Genomic DNA, 17,909 nt, shown 5'->3' with positions numbered 1-17,909 from the left:
CGCTAGCTGGCGTTCACAACTTTTCGCCTACAAGCATTAGAATTAAACAAACGAATTTATTTTTTCATTTATATACAAGAAGAGAAGGCTACCCTTGAGTCTGTAATATTCATCTGATCACTGGTCTCCCATTTGGTCCTCATTGCTTTATCTTACTATTATTGAATGTCAATAACCGTATTATGTATTATGCGCTAATTATATGAACAAGTGCCATGTATTTATTCAGACGAGAACAACAGCGAACACAAACCAGCGCATATACGAACGGAATGGTTTGTATGTACAAACTTCTCAGTGAACGAAGTTGTTTCTAGCCCGGTATCCGAAATTGCAGTATACGACTTTTTTTTTTTTTTTTTTTTTTTATTATTTTCTACCACAAACGTGGCCACACATTTACAATGCTAACCAGCATATATACATTTTCTTCTGTCCTCCATGGACAGGGTTAGAGAAATGTTAAACATAGAGTTCAAGGGTTTATTGAACACTCAACCACAGAAGGTGATTCGGTGCTTTTAAAATGCTAAGCTAACCTACATACGTAAATACATAGATACACAGATTTACGTATGCCCTACATAAAGTGTTTGATGTGACTTTTACATAGTGTCATTAATGTACATTCACAAAGGTGAAATGTAATTCTGATCAGCTTCCATATATACTTTATACCCATACATGTACATACATATACACACACATGCATTCACATACATCTGTCTCATTTACTCTGACAGGGTGAGATAGCTGATAAAGAAACTAGTGTGCAATTAAGCACTTAATCACTGAGGGTGATGAAGGTGCTTTTACAAGCAGTATACGACTTGACTAGTCCCCCGCCCAGGCAGCCAGTGGCCGACGGGACTCCCACTCTCACCATGGCTGCTGCTGCTGCTCTCCCAAAACTGCTCGACGAGTCCTGTATTAAGGAGTTTCTCAATAGTTTTGACAATGTCCTCAGCGACTGTGACGGTAAATTACCCACTTAATGCCCACATGAGCCTGGAAGATGGTGTCCTAGGGGCCGGGATCACACCCCAGGAGTGTTAGCAGCGATTGCATCATTGACATTGTTGCACGAATTGCCATTTGTTTTTTATTTACACTATTTTTGCTTCCTCTTTTTGGGGTAATTCCCGGGGCCCTTATACAGTCCTGGGTATGTAATGCTTTGTGTAAAGGTGACTCGAGTTTTCTTTGCTTGTAACTTGATATATATTAGGGTCCCGGTAGTACAGTCTGGTTCGTTCTCTACACACAATCAAGAATTCCGGGTTCGAATTCCTGGCGGGAGAGAAATGATTGGGTACATTTCTTTTCACCTAATGCCTCTGTTTACCTAGCATCAAGTAGGTACTCAGAAGTTAGCTTGTTGTGGGGTTTCAGCCTGGAACCGGGGTCAGTAATTCGACTCGATAATAGCTTAACGTGTATGAATACACTCTGGCTTCCTGTCCCCCCCTGACACAGTGAATTATTATATATTATCTGGTCCAACAGGATATGCCCGAAATGCTATGCGTGTTAGTGGCTCTGCATGAATGTAAAAATACCAGTCATTTAATTTCATCAACCCATTGTACTGTTTTGCAAATAAATTATAATTATTATTATTATGTGGTTGTTTAGTACACACGAGTGTCAGAAACTGAGTTTCGTTCATAAGTTTTAGTTTGATATTGTATTTTTCGTACTTGGTAAGTTTGGTAATTCACACTAGGTAATATATCTCTCACACATTCCTAACCTTAATCTCAGGATACATCAAGATCTGAAAGTGTGTAATGAGGACTATGGAATGTATGGCGACTTGTGTATGTTTAGCATATAGTCAATAAGTACACAAGATGGATCAGCAAAGCTTGTTTACCAATTGTCAAAACCAGATATATTGTTAGGTTGAGCTGTGTTAGTCTCAATTGAGTTATGTTAGGTTAGGCTGTGTTATTCTCAGTTGGGTTAGGTTGGCTTTGGAGTTGACACAGGCTTTGGCCTGTGTCTCCCAACCTGGTTTGCCATCTTCATGTTTGCTGCCTCTCGTCCTTCCTGGTAAGTCGTGTATTTGCTTTCTGGGGTTAGCTAGCTTCAGGGAGCCACTGGGTCTTCCCCTTCAGAAACCCAGTGTTGAATGTAATGAAATGGAGGAGCCCCAATAGTTCCCTGATTTTCCCCTCCCTTTAGGTTCATCAGCTCATTGTGGGTTGTTCCGCTCTAGAACTGAGGTTGAGAGTCGACCAAGGGCTAGGTTTGGGCCGCCTAGTGGCGGTAATTGATACTAATGAGTTTCGAGCTAGTTTGAGTGAATCCCTTGCTCTTCATGAATTGTTTTCATTGTTCTTCACAAAACTTCCACAAATGTTGTGACCCTTTGCTATGGAGCAATATCTCAACAAGATGATTTCAAGTAACCACTGGGGCTACTCCAGAAAGAGGCATTGCATTCAATGTTTGCCTTATAGACCTGAAAGATATTGATGAGAAATCTGTTACAAATACAGTAGTTAACATGGAAATTCATTCTTGGAATTGAATTTCCAAGAATGGGAATTTGACGTTTGTAACAAGAAATTTCATCCCACTGTGGCCAAACTAAAAATTATTTGAATTTTTCTTTCATCATCAGAATTGTTTTATTTAACTCATCCTCCTGTTTAGATAGTACAAACATTGACATACATTATTAGATAGTAGAACTTTGTACTAGTCACATAAAAAAAAAATGAGTCCAAGAAATGAAGCCCAAAAACAAAACTTAAATATTCCTAGGCCTAGTATAGCACCCATATTACTATATTAGGCCTCAGATAGTGTATACCTTGCCTTGAGGCTAGGTATTAGGCCTATGAAGGTTAGGATGGGTTAGTTTTGTTTGTCTTTGCAACGTAAGTAGAAAATGTTTTTCCATTTTATCCAAATTCAATAGTACAGTACCAATTTCTACTTTCTAATTGTGTTGTACGTCGGTACAGTATATGGACTATGGTCCTCATCCTTCCTATAAGTACTGTAGTACCAAAACAGGAGGATGTGCTAGATTTATGGTACAGGAATGAGAAAAGCAATTTTTTTTGGGGGGGAAAGCCCACTTGTGGCTCTGAAGCTGCAATGCAGATACAGTGCCCGACTACTAGGCGCCATCAGTCCCGGAGTTCTTTTAGGCCTACCAGGGACCATGAGCCAGAACCTCGTCCCCTCTAAAGAGGCAGTATGATAAAATTGTTTGAATTTTAATCATGTCTGCTATCAGCGAGAAAGCACCCACAAAGTTAGCAAAACACAACAGACTACTGTGGGTTACAAGGAAATATCGATGCCTCAAAATCTCCAAAAGAACCCTCCTAACAATGTAAACAAACACTAGAAAATTTGTGAAGTTAGCACAAGTTCGTTCACCACTACCCTGCCCCTTTGGGTAAAGAAGGGAGGCAGACCAGGTAATCCAGCTGTTCCACCCTCAGTTCTTTGCTGATGATAGACAGTGTGTGGTGCCCTCTCTGGTACTCTGGCTCCCATGTTCTGCTTCAGCTAAGTGGTGATTTTTTGTCATTTTGACTGTTTCAACACATGTTTGTGCTGTGTGAGGCAGGAAGGAGTATAGAGCACTTGGAGGAACTGCATGTGCACAGGTTCTTTTCCCCCTGTGTGCTCCCTAGTGCCACCCTTGTTCTGCCAGGGTTCTCTTCCCTGGAGTGTTCAGGGTTTGCTCACCTAAAATCCTCAAAATAAACATAAATATTAATGCCTAGGAATCCCTTTTTGGGGATTTTGAGGCATCGATATTGTTACGGCCCTATTGGGTCGCAACTGGGTTCTTTCTCTGATGTTAATAGAGATTGGGTATCCGGCCCCAAGCTAGTAGTGGCTTTCAAGGGGTGTGCTCTGTAACACAAGTAAATTAAAGGGGAAGGGATAAAACTGCTCAGAAATAAATATATATTCACCACCACCAATAAATAAATATATAAACAGTCACACGCTGTTGTTATTACTACACTTATTTACAATCGCTTGTCTTCCTCCGAAGACTCAAGACGTTCACGGTGCTCAAGACGAGTGGTCCTGGTTCTCTTGTGGCCTCACGATGAATCCTTCGATTCCCTTGAGTCTACCCTGGCCACAGGCTAGCCAAATCACAGTTCCACTGGGGGCACCGTCGTGGAGGCCTTCAACCACAAATCCAGCCTGTAGCTGGCAGGTTCCAATCAGTTCCGCAGGTTAGGCCACTCCACGACCGATACTAGGGTTGCGAGCCCTAGGCAGGAGCCTCGTGTGACTTCACAGATATCACTCCTCACCTCAACACCCCAGTGGATAGTCTTCTCCTCCAGTCAGCCCCGGGTACGACAAATCCTCAACTGCCACGTCACAGGCAGGCTAACACAACAGTGTTCATCCGGGGGGTGACTCACAACTTCTGCAGCTAACACTTGGAGATTCTTGGGTAGACTGATCCAACGTTCATTACAGCAATCCCAGGTCGACTCTGTAATCAGACACGTCATCAGCACTAGTTACACTAGGGCACCTCACTTACAGGCTTAGACACAAACGCCCACCTATCCACTCCATAGATGGCGTTGCTGTCCAAGCGTCACCTCACCAGAGGTCAGCAGCGGCTGTGTTATGAGCTGATCAGGACGGGAAACTAGCCCTTGTGGCCAGTATATCTCGTCCTCACTAGATGGCGTCGTCCATTTGGAGGGGGTTTCGGGAGCTGACCCACAGATGGCGCGGTCGTCACTGCTCCGTGCTCGGACGCTGGGCTCGGGTCCGTAACAGATATTTACTCATAACCAGCAGTGGTCCGTTTTGTTTTGCTCCAGTGGTTGCAGACATAATTAAAATTCACTGAAAATTTTATCATGGTGCCACTGCTCCTTGCACCTTTTTAGACAGGACCAGGTTCTGGCTCATGGTCCCTGGTAGGCCTAAAAGAACTCTGCAACTGATAGCATCTAGTAATTTTGCACTGTATCAGCATTGTAGCTATAGGGAGCCACCAAGGTTCACCCAGAAATTGGGGTTTCATTACATTCGACACTAGTTTTTTTTATGCTTACCAGGAAATTTACTTAATTTAAGGTGAAAGTTAGGGGATAAGGCTTTGAGTAGATATTTTATATAGACATAATGTGATTCCTAAACTTTTTTTTTAATGTTGTAACCAATGCTATAATAATATGGTAATCTAATTTTGTCATTAATATATAGGACAATTTTGTATTAGGAAAACTGTTTATTTCAAATTACTGTACCAATAAGTATGCACTGCAGGATTGTTTTTTTATTGATTATACCTAGCATTTCTTTTTTTGATGCTATTGAGTTGATTTTGTCATAAATATTCATGCAATATTTTTATGATTATTTCTAGGAGTTTTGTGGTGCTGTGATTCTGTAATAGGCCGAGCAAATGAAGCTATAAATCAACTACGAAGCTTAGGGAAGAAGATATTCTATGTGACAAATAATTCAACCAACTCGCGTGATGGATATGTTGCCAAGTGTGAGCGACTTGGCTTTATTGCCAACAAGGTAGTGCAACTAATATTTTGTTGCCAGTACTACAGTAAATGAAATTTGAGTTAATATGTCATACCTTGCGACGCAATGATTCCGGGGCATAGGGTTCCCGTGGCCTGGTCCTCGACCAGGCCTCCCGTACACCTGTACAGGAGGCCTCCTGTATTGTACACAGGCATGTACAATATTTTGTTATGGTTTAGTCTTATTGAATGAATAGAAGAAATGTGTAGTTTAGCATGTGTGTTCAACTGTCCTCTCACTTAGTAAATCGCTTTTTATGGAATTGACCAATCTGTTAAAAATTTGACATTAGTTAAAATTATAGCACTTTAATATTGATGTGTTCTATGCATCGGCCTCAATAGGGAGGTTATTTGGCTAGGCTCAACAGTTTAAATGTTTTATGGAGCGACAGATCAAGACATTGGACTGAAATATTTGTGAATTTAACTCTTCTAGGGCACAAATCATATATAATGTACAGTATGTGATTTTGGTCTGACTGACTGGAGGGAGTATATCTTGTATATAGTATGTTGTAGAGTATTGTGTAAGATTCAAAGTCTTGTGGCTACATGGGGTTCACATTGGCTTTCTCAGGGCTCCAGTAAACAATGGCATTTAAAACAAAAAAATTTGTGGGCACCATTTCTGGGTGTGAAGACCTCAATACTGAGTGAACAGCCAGGGTTGGTGCATGCAGCTTGAGCTACCAGCACTGCTGTTCAGCTTGTGACCACAGCAATGCTTAAAACTGGCAAAATATGTAACTGCTAATATTTTGCGATGATAGTATTATAGAGGAATGATAGTATGGGTATTATAGAAGAGCCTGACTGTGTTAAAGACTGCAGTGTTCAGATATCAGTAAACACAATGCTGTTCTTGATGTTCACAGCACTAGGTAGGCAGTCACAGCAGTCTGCCATTGTTTGGTCCATCTAAGCATGTTGAAATGGCTGCTCATGTTCTTTTACAAAATAAACTTGTGGAAAATTATTCATTTACAAGATTTAGTAACCAGAATTCTTTTTTCTATTATCAGAATCTCTTCGCCGGTCTCTCTGCAGTGTCTTGTTCTCTAGCCAACCTGTGGTCAATCCTCGTGCCCTTGCTGTGCCTTGCCAATCTTTCGTCACTCTTTGCTTATGTGTCTTGGGCTGTTCTTCAGGCGAGGTGGGTTTTGGTGATCAATCAGGTCCTGGCAGCTGGGCATCTTGTGGATGTTCCTGGTCTTCTGTGACTATGTGGCCTTGGGTCGTGCTTTGGGCTGTTGGGGTCTTTTCATCTTGATACCTGCAGTGCTTCCTCCTCACTGGTGTGTGCCCTTTCTTCTTTTTCCATAGGTAGATAGCTTCAGGGAGCCACAAGGCACCCCCCAAAAAACCAGCAATGAATGTAATGAAATACCAATTTCTGGGTGATCCCCAGTGCCCCCCACCTGTTGCTCTTCCTCCCCGAGAGCATTAAGGTGGTTTCCATCGTCATAAGAACTGGTGGTGGAGCAGCTGGCTGACCCGGTTTGTTCCTTCCTTCCCCGAAACGAGGGGAAAAAGTGGGGTGAACTAGCATGCGCTAGTTTCATGAATATTCTGTCATTTGTTTACATTGTTGGGGGATTTCTTTTGGAACTTTTGAGGCTGCGGTCTCATTTCTAACCAAGCAGTAGTCTGTTTTGTTTTGATGACTTTCTGGGTGTCTTCCCTTGGTGGTGGTAACATTAATTAATTTACATGAAATTTTTCATAGTGCCTCTGCTCCCTGCGCCTCTCTGAGGGGGGGGCTAGGTTCTGGCTCTTGGTCCCCGGTAGGCCAATAAAAACTCCACGACTAATGGCACTTAATAGTATGACAGTGTAATAGCTTCAAGGAGCCACTGGGGCTGGCTCAGAAATTGACTTTTCATTACATTCAATGCTGTTTTAGTTTTTGTTTTTTAAACTTGTGGGTAGCATTTTATTCCTAGGTGTATGAAGTAGTGGGATGGTGCTGATGTGGATATTTAGCTGAAGCAAGATTATGCTGATTCTGTGTGATGCTGCAGTATGTACAGTAAGATATATATTGGAAGGATGAAGTGTTATTGTGAGTACCTATTTATTACCTATTTCTCTGTCATAACATTTCTTTCTTTTAGAAATGATGCAAAACTACAAACTGTTGTAGTTTGAAAATATAAATTATACATCCCTAAATTGTCAAATTACTCCTAACTGTTAATCTACATCAAGATCAGTTATCAGTTAATCTGGAGCTGAATGAGCATCTGATGCCTTTAAATGTTGAACTGAATTATATAAGTGTGTCCATGCGCATAAATATCCATCCATTATCATTAGCCTATTTCCTACTTTCATGGGGGGTTGAAATGTCCCATGAAATGAAGAATATTAAAGTATAATATGAAGAATAAAGAGTATTAAAGTATAATCTTATACTTTAATACTCTTATTCTTGTGTTGATGCATTTCAACCCCATGAAGTAGGAAATGGGATAATGATAATGGATGGATATTTATGCAAGTGGACACAATTGTGCAGACGATGAGTCGCAATAGCATGGTTCATCACAAAGGTTCGAATCCTCATCACAGTTCCTGTGGATCTTCTCATAACTTGGTTGAAGAGTTAATATCCAACCCACACATCTGAAATTGAAGAAATGATGATGATTCAATCTGTCCTGGATATGGTGGTGGTCCAGGATGGACCAAAATGTAATTTTCTTCAATTTCAGATGTGTGGCATGTACTCGCGTACATAATAGAAGTTCATAATTTAATAGCATCAGATGCTCATTCAGCTCCAGATTAACTGATAACTAATCTTGATGCAGATTAATATTTAAGAATACAGGTAACTTAATGGTTAAGGTTGCATAGCTTAGCTGTTCAGACTTTATCATAGTTTGTATTTGTGCATGCCTTCTAAAGAATGAGAAAATGTTGAGAGAGAGAGATAGTAGGTAATTTTTCTATTTTTACTCATTTCACTTTTATTCGCATGTGCAGCACATCGTAAAATAGTACTTGTACAGTCCATTAATTTAAATTGTATGTGTTGAACCAGCTTGCAGGATACTTTAGTGAGTGTGCTGAAACAGCGTCCAGAATAACTGAAGTGGGTGTTTAACATTAAGCTGCTTAGCTGCACTCACTAATAAATAGCTCGGAATGTTTTTGTATATTTCTATGAAAGGAGGAATGTCAAAGCCTGTTAGAACACAGATCTATAGTACATTATTGTAATTTTCTGAGTATTTTCAACATTTCTTGCTTGATATGGTTATTTTTAAATATTTGAAATGTCTTCTCACCAGGAAGAGATAGTGAGTGCCTCGTATGTGATGGCTCAGTATCTCGAGCAGCTAAACTTCAGCAAAAAAGTATATGTTGTTGGAACCTCAGGGATGACTCAGGAGTTGAATGAAGTTGGGATTTCACACACAGGTGTTGAAGTACGTATGTTGACTTGTATTTCTAGTATGCTTTACTCGTCAATAACATATCTGTTTGTGCTTTACTCTGGTCAATAACATATCAGTTTGTGCTTTCCTCTGGTCAATAACAAATATCAGTTTAAATGTGAAATTCAACTTTTTTGTTTTTTTTGTTTAACCTGAGATAAAGCCTACTATTTATATGTTAAATGAATATTTAGGCACTACTTATATCATGCAGAGTAGTTAATTAATAACTACTAACTAATAACTACACTTAATCTGGTACATAATAATAATACAATGTTATTCTTCATTGCAGCCAGACCCTTTGGTGGGACAGGCCTTTGATTTATTAAATACAGTCAAACTGGATCCAGAGGTTGGGGCCGTGGCCATTGGTTTTGATGGTCACTTCAGTTTTCCCAAAATCATGAAGGCTGCGTCATACCTCTCCAACCCCGATTGTTTATTTCTCGCCACGAATATTGATGAACAGTTTCCTGTTGAGAATACCTCTCTTATATTTCCTGGTAAGTTTATTGGCCTGTTAAAGAATCCTACTTTGCATCTCTAGATAATTACAGTACTGTAGTGGTGTTTCACTACATGGCCCTTCTTTCTCTTAGCATTGTTGCTTTGGTTGCTCCTCTAGCCAGAAGCATGACTTCACCCAGGTTATTGCAATCACACCAACCTCTGCTTGACCTGGAACCCCCACTGTGATGAGGACCTTTACAAAATGCCTGTATTACATAGTATAGGAACTGGAAGTCGATGGAAAGGATGCTCCGATCCACCCCCGAGAAAAGCTTGCCATAAAACCAAAGAACAGATCAAACCATTCGACTCCTTTGCAAAAAACTCATTGAGACTGCAAGGATAGACAATAATGGCTAGGAAATTAAATAACTAGCAAATTACCCATTATCCTGACTGCCCTCAAGCGGCATCACTAGCTAGCACAACAGGGGTCACAAAAGATGGTAACCCTCATTGTGTGGCTGGTGTCCACCCACAAAGCACCCACTCTGCAGAATCTGATTATTAGGTTGACTGGCAAATTTGTTGGGACTTAGTCTCTCTGCTAAGAGACTAAGACTAAAAACAATGGTTATTAAATGATAATGTATGATGTAAGGCAAGACCTTTCAGTGGAAGAAAGAGAGAAGCTAAAACTACACCTTGATGAAACAAAATTTTTAAATGAGGGTAGGAATGGAGAAGAAAGTTGTTGTTTTTCCTACAAGGTGATGTGTATTGGGAAGCCTGTAAAATGGACCACCAAAGTAAACAATTGAAGTCTATAGTGGAAAGGGTAATGAAGGGAAAAGGAGGTGGGATCATGTCCCTGAAAGTTGTTTATACCACCAGAAATTGAGCGAGGTAAAAAATACTGGAGTTAAATGATATGATGCAGCTTCTGATGACAGATATTGTGGTGCACTATCGGAGGCAAAACTCGAAGATAAAACTTTAAATGCGGTAATGTTGCCGAAGAGGTACACTGTTTGGAGATGTGATAGAAAAATTGGAAAAGGTGGAGGTGTTGCTGTCCTGTGTAGAGGAATGACTAAAAGTAAGAGAATTAATATTTGACAGCCCTCGAGAAGTCAACATAATGGCATTAGAGATCTGCAATCAGGATAACAAACTGCTAAACATTATTGCCTACAGTCCACTAGGAGGCAACACATGGACTAAAGAAGAGCTAGATGACAAAATAAAGGGCCCTTATAATGATCATAGGAGAGATTATAGTTAGAGCAGGTAAAGACAAATTACAATTGTTGGTTCTTAGTGACTTCAACTTGACATCAATTGAAATCAGCCCATGAAGCAGAAATGGGAAGACTTTTGGACCTGCTGAAAATTTTTCTTTGAGAGACTTGTATCACCATGTTAAACACCCTATGAAACTAAGAGAAGAGGGATGCGTCATTATTGCTGGATTTGGTATTTACCAGGAAAGAAATTCGAAGAAGCCATAAACAGTATACTTATGCACTCTGCACCAGGCCCAGATTCTTGGAACTCCATATTCATCAAGAACTGTAAAAAAAACACTATCGCAGGCCCTTCACATTCTGTGGAGACAAAGCCTAGATACTGGCGTTTTCCCTGACATACTAAAAACAGCAGAGATAGCACCACTCTATAAAGGAGGAATATAGCCATCATGGTGGTGGCTACAGTTGCTAAATGATAGCAGAATTTTTTATGGATCATATTAACATTACACAAACTGGGCAATAATAATGATGATGATTGTCAAATGATGGTAACTGCAGTGGTCCAGGTGGTTAACAAATAACAGTGATGAACGTTGAGGATTAGATTTAATTATTTTCTCATGTTCCATCTCCTTGTTCTTCTCTACTGTGGTTGTTATCCCCTAGCACCACTATATAGCATTGAGGGCTGTCTTGTGTTTGAAATAGAGGTAGCCATAACACTTGTACACGGGGCAAGCTACATTAAAATAATAATCCATTTTTGAATAATAATTTTATTTAAAAAATATACACAAGAATATGATAGAGAATGCATATTAAATGAAGCCATTAAACCACAGAGCATTTTGACCATAAAAACTAGGTTGCATTAAGAATAGATTGTGTATAGTTTGTGTAGTGATCACTGGGTCTCATGTGGTGGCTACAGTTGTCTTTTGCAGTGTATGCCTGATATGATATAGTATATTTTTGTTGAATGTTGTTGCTGCAGATGAAAATATATTTTTTAATAATTATAAAAAATATATCCATTACATAGTGGCATAATGTACTCAGTGCTTTTGACATTTTTTACCCGTATTTCAGGTACTGGCTGCTTTGTACGGTGCGTGGAGACAGTTGCTGAGCGCGCACCGATAATTATGGGCAAGCCTTCGGAGATGATGTTTTCCGTCATCAGTGAAAAGTATAAGCTTGATCCTTCGCGTACTCTAATGATTGGAGATAGGTTAGTTTATTTTCTTTTAACCTTTAGCATATGGCTGATGTTATTTTGACTTGTTTCACTACAGAAATTTCAGGAAATTTGGGTTTGCAAATTGGAATGGTTAAAATGATGATTATAACAAAGAAAGCAAAGGGTCATCCTAAATGGAAGTGAATCTGACTAGGAAAATATGGTGAGTGGAGTACTGGAAGGCTCTGTCTTGGGACCAACCTTTTATTGTCATGTACATCAATGACATGGATAAGAATATTACAAATCACATCATTAAATTAGCAGATGACACTAAGATCTATGGTACAGTAGATGGCAAAAACAATATTAAATAGTGTTAAATAACCAAAAGTCTCATACCACATGAGGTATGACACCAGTGCCACAAAATGTTGCCAGAGCCATAAAATAGCATGTGACAATATAGTGCGCTAGTAAAGTGTAGAACAACCAGTGACATGAAAATGTATAATACAAAGATAACAACATTATAAGGGGTATAAATTAACGTCTATCTTAGCGAGAACATAACATTGGACCTAACATGGCTGGCCGTGAAGCGGAGGTTTCAGGAGGGCATGGTAGTGCCACAGACATACCAATGGTAATACAGTATAGGGTATGGAACTATCATTTCAGTGAGCAAGCAAATAGTGATGAAAATCTAGTAGTGGTGAGATTTTCATAATACAGGAAACATGAAGTATTAAAGTAGTGAAAAACCATAAAACACAAATAGACTAAGGAAATTAATCATAGTGAAACTGGCACCCCATCCTGGTCGGTGCTGACCGAGGGAGCGTAGCTCACATCACATGATTTCACCACCAGATTCCACCACACAGCTAACTGAGCTCAGTGCTGTTTTAGATACAGCTAACAAATTGGATATTCCAATTGAATATGGAGTAATATTAAACAAGTGCACCAGTAGATAACGACAACATAAAACAAGAACTTGCTGGTGTTACGTGGAGAAAGAGGAGGAAGCCTCTTCTCTTCCAAATGCTCCTCTAATTCTTGTATCAAAGTAAACACTTTGGTCCTATGTGCACCAGGAACACTGGGACCTTACTCAGAGGACTGCCAGGCATTTGCACTGTCCCCAAAGGGTGGTAAGGTAGAACAAGAGGTGTTGCAGAGGTGAGTGCTTGTGACTGACATGCCCACTGGGTGACAATGTTGCTTCACAATAATTGGGGTAGACACCTACCCCAGTGCCAAAGAAATATACTTCTCCATCACCCAATACACCAAAGGTAATTCTTGAGCAATTTATGAGGCTAGGATCCCCAATGTCTTTGACCTTGAATTTTCTTTACTCGGTGATCAGTGTAATACAGTACTATTAAGACATTCCATACGGTCATTTAGCACATGTCTACCTCTCCCACGGGGCTGTCGGCTTCTCCTCTGTTGCAGGAAAGCACTTTTGCTCCTTGCGGTAAGCTCAGCTTGCTGCACAATTGCTTACGAACAGTAAATCCTTAGAGCACCGACACATATGTCCATCCCTAATCAAGCCCTTAGGTCAGTGACCCATCTCGCCAGTCTGCTCTCCCTTCACAGGGCATGCTGATGACATCACTGCAAAACTTTCGCTGGTTGGCTGTAAACCTTGGCTGCAATATCTCCTTGTGTTATCCCTAGGCTGGTGTGACCGTATCAGGCAGAATCTTGCACTCTTCCCATGATCCTTGGTGCCATTTTGTTTGGCCATTCTTCCCTTGCCAATTCTTTAAACCCAAATTTACCCCAAAGTCTTGCCTCTCACCTTCCTTGGGCCATCTAGTATCTCATTAGGTTGGAATGACTCTTGATGAGGGTAAGGACTGAATTTAGACCGTGATCACAACACCGTACAAAACAAACAAAAAATCAAAGCATTCTTGGTAACTGGTTGGTTAGCCTCCTCCATAGACCAGACTTCCAGTAAACAACATGGATGAAAACAACAGAAATTGTAGTCATTGCAACAAACACCTTGAGCAAACAGGTATTATCTGTTGTATATGTAACAATAAAGTTCACATCTGCTGTTCAAGTGTGAATACAAATAATGGCCTGTGAAATGGCCACTTCAAGGATGGAAAAGCTCTGAATCAGTACAGCCGGCTAAAGATGATGTCAAACAGAAAAGTGTAACAAATAATTTGATCAGCACAGATGTTGATAGAGGGGGGACAAACAAGACAGACAGACATATAAATTCTATGGAAAGAGCATATGCTAACAGATAGTCTGGAAAGAGGAAAGGGTTCAACTGCAGTTACCCCTCGCCCCAAAAAATTCCTTAATTTAATTTGGGTAAATGTCGCTTTGGATCAACATCTAGGTATTTCCATCCAGTCGTATGCAAAGTCTCACTTAAAGAAAGAAAATGCTATGACTTATAGCCCAGATTTTCACGTGAAAGGCACAGAAAGCTATTGAGTGACAAACAGAAAAATAGCATGAGAAGGGAAGGGAAGGGAACTATTGGGGGAAAAGCACCAAACCATTACGAATATATAGCCCTGGGAAGGGGTCAGAATAAGGATTTGGGATAGGACGGGGGGGAAGGAATGATGCCCAACCACTTGGACGGTTGGAGGTTGAATGCTGACCTGCATGAAGCGAGACTCGTTCTACTGTCCTGTCCAAATGGTTGGGCAAATAGCATGGGAGAAGAGGCAAATATTTTTTTAGAGCCAGAAGAAAGCTGTTTCAAAAGGAGGAAGAGGGAATGCATGATACTGGAACCAGCAAAGTGAACCCCCCACATGCCAGAGCCACAACTACCAATACACCCCTCAACTGAGTTACAAATATGGCAGGTAACAGCACTGTAACAACCAGTACATAGCAGAATAGCTAATATGCCCTGGCCCTGAAAAAAAAAAGTTAAAATACATAAAATAGAGTAACCTCATTTATCTTTGCCAACATTCAGAGATCAAAAACTAAGGCAAAAAGCAAAATACTGTTCATAAATGGCCTCCACACAGAAGCAAATACAGTATTTGAAGACTTCACAGTAACTCTCATAGAAACATTAGTGGGCAGTGAGATCAGGATGCCAGAATATAATCTATATAGATGTGATAGGGTAAATAGGTCACATAGACGACAAGGTCTGTATAATAGAGGACGTATGCTTTGAGCTCCTTAACTCTACAAATGAGGTGGTAGAGGTACTGGGAGTAAAAATAGATAAAATAAACTTAGTTTTATTCTAATATACAAGCTGCCAGATGCAATGGTTGAGGAATTCACAGAACAGTTCAACAAAATAGAGAACAGCCTTGATAATTTGACAAACCCAACACCAGATATCATCCTAGGAGAAGAATAGTAAATTCGTCTGAATTTATCCAGATGAAGAATAGTAAATAATAGTAATATACCAGAAAATCTCTCTTGGTAAAAACCAACTACAGGTCATAGGATTACCTAAGATTGTGACAAATGTTTGCTCAACCAGCAAATGTGATGTCCTAGGCGGTGGCATGGACTATGGCTTGGCCTTGGAGTCTTTGCTTCTGGATTCTGGGGCATTGGGGAAGTCTGAAGAAGTTCTTGGCTTCCATTTGACCCCAGTTAGCCCTTCCAAAGGAGGCCTTTTGCTTCTGAGGGAGGGGTTTTCTTACCTTCCCCACCTTGTATAACTGATCTTTCTGTAGTTCCCTCTTACATCCTCCCCCAGGGTTCATTCCCACCACCTTTACTGTCTGTCAGATCTGTAGTACTGGAGGTTTCCTTCCTTTCAGGTTTCCCCATCAATGGCTCGGGTGGTATCTTTGAACACCTTGTGAGTGACCTGTATTTTGCCCCTAATAGACGCTTTCCTTTTAAAGGTTGGGTTTTCTTTTCTGTACTGGCTGCACTATGAAGTTAGTCTTCCTGGCTAGCAGAGAACCCCTTCTTTTTCTTAAAGACTTGGTGCAGCTTCTGTGATTCCCACACGCTCAAGTGGCATGAGGTTTCAAAAATATTTCAAACATTTTTGAATGGACCCTCTTTTTGATCTGCTTAATAATTTCCCGTTTGCTCCTGCTCTTTCCTGAAATGTGGTTGGTTCAGCTTCATGCTCGTTCCCTTTGCTTTCTGCAACCATCATGGGAGATGCTTTGCAGGCTTCCTTGCACGATTGGGCATTCCTTGCCCTCCTGGAAGTTTTCTCTGGCTCCAGGATGTAGATTTACTTGGGTTAGGTGCAGGTGAATTGTTACCTACCATGGTGGCTTCAGTGAATTTACCCAGAGTTGTATGAACCCAGCCTTACGGAAGTGGTTGCAGTGCTCTACTCTGCCCGTTTTGTGTGTCAAAAGCTTGTGTTGGCCCAGTCTTTAAATTCAGCGGACTTAGCTTAGTCTGCCTCCCCTTTTTTAGCCTCTTTGCCTCCCAGAGGATATTGTTGCCTAGTTCTGCAATGGATTCATTCTGTCTCATTGGGTAGGCCCTTGGAGCTGGATTCTGGGTCATGTACACCTTATATTGCTGGTTTCCTCTTTCCCTATGTCAACCCAAACATAGCCCTTTGTAATCCCTGCAGATGCTTTCCTTCACCATTACTAAGGAAGTGGAGCCAGTTTCATAATCTACTTGGAGTGGAATGGGGAAACAATGCTAGATATCAACACTAGCACTTGTAAGACGAATTAAGAAATGTCTAACATTGTAAAGAACAGAACAATAAAAAGTCCAGTGCATAAGACGATGAGGTACTAATGCAGGGATTGTTCAGAAATTGTTTTACCCAATTTTCACTTCATGGCAACTAAGAAGGAAATTGGAGTATACAGTGAAAGGGTCAGTACAGTAATAGTTCATTTCAAGCTTCTAAATGTGTGCTCTTCACTGTGGTAGATAAGTATGTATTTTGGTTGGCATTAGTCCAAAAGTTGATTGTGATAATGTGTATAGTGGATATGAATACTGGAGTAGCACCCCCCCCTCCCCATCAGATCTCTCATTTACTGGGCACTTTAGACTTGTATATAATGAGCAACACTTGCTTTGATTTTTTTTAATGTTAATTTTGTCATATATTTATACAGAATATTTTCAAATTGTTAAATATATATAATATTCTGAGCTATTGCATGTTAAATTTACATTAAAAAATTTAATATATCCTAATTTGTCATTTCAACTCCTTAACTTTGTTACAGGAGCAACACCGACATATTGTTTGGCAAAAAGTGTGGTCTTCACACACTTGTCGTGCTGAGTGGTGTAACGCAGATGAGTGACTTGCAGAATTGGGCTGCCAGCTCAGACGAGGAGAAACACAAGCTGATAGCAGAATACTACCTTCCACAGCTTGGTGATCTGGTGACTTTGCTGAATAATGGAAATATTTAGTTGGCTTTGAAATTCATCCCCCAGTAAGTTCCTTAGTGTTCTGGTCGGAAATATTTTTTCCATTTGTCTAGGAGTTTCTTTTTAAATTGGCCTACAGCTCAGATTTTGGAAAAATTGCAAAATTTATAGCTTTGGTTGAAAATACAGTACAGTAGTTGAGAAATATAATATTTTTGTGCAAGAAGTGGTGTCCTTTGAGTATAAGCAATAACTTCTTCATTATGCAGTGTTTTGACGACCTAAATTTGCAGAAGACTCTTTACGAGTTGAAATTATTCTACTTATTTGTAGTGTTAATCAAGTATTCTTATATTCAACTTAAGGAGAGTGAACTAAAAGCAGTACCAAGAATGTGAAATACTATTATATAAAATGTTTTACAAATACACTTTATATTGTTGGTCAATACATTGCTATCATGCATGTTTATTTGAAGATGTCAATAAGGTTGTGATCAAGGTAACTTGTGCAATGTTATAAAATACAGTATTATTTTAATGGTAAGCTTAAATATTTATATTTGTTTTCTAGACTATGCACATTATATATATATATATTGTAGCTGTATATTATATATAGAGAAATTATCAGAAGAAAATATATACTTATATATGTATGGAATTTACAGAGTAGTTAT

At 39.9% G+C, this 17,909-nt stretch overlaps 1 protein-coding gene across 1 annotated transcript; it reads left to right on the top strand.

Annotated features, from left to right (window-relative positions):
• The first annotated feature begins 785 nt into the window (after positions 1-785).
• Positions 786-17,893, top strand: LOC123770012 (glycerol-3-phosphate phosphatase). The gene is made up of 6 exons (XM_045761568.2): positions 786-978; positions 5,381-5,541; positions 8,852-8,989; positions 9,294-9,504; positions 11,794-11,935; positions 17,080-17,893. Exons 1-6 carry the CDS (start codon positions 801-803, stop codon positions 17,270-17,272), a joined length of 1,023 nt encoding a protein of 340 aa, XP_045617524.2. The 5' UTR covers positions 786-800; the 3' UTR covers positions 17,273-17,893.
• The last annotated feature ends 16 nt before the right edge of the window (positions 17,894-17,909 follow it).

This window comes from Procambarus clarkii, chromosome 45 (genome assembly GCF_040958095.1).
Source record: "Procambarus clarkii isolate CNS0578487 chromosome 45, FALCON_Pclarkii_2.0, whole genome shotgun sequence".
NCBI classification, from domain to species: Eukaryota; Metazoa; Arthropoda; class Malacostraca; order Decapoda; family Cambaridae; genus Procambarus; species Procambarus clarkii.
The sequence above is the reverse complement of the archived record's forward strand: the minus strand, read 5'-3'. Positions and strand labels throughout refer to the sequence as shown.

Coding starts and splice junctions, on each gene's coding strand:
- LOC123770012 (XM_045761568.2), top strand. CDS start 801: ATGAAGGTGCTTTTACAAGCAGTATACGACTTGACTAGTCCCCCGCCC. Junction 8,990..9,293: donor TTTCACACACAGGTGTTGAA/GTACGTATGTTG, acceptor TCTTCATTGCAG/CCAGACCCTTTGGTGGGACA. Junction 9,505..11,793: donor TACCTCTCTTATATTTCCTG/GTAAGTTTATTG, acceptor CCCGTATTTCAG/GTACTGGCTGCTTTGTACGG.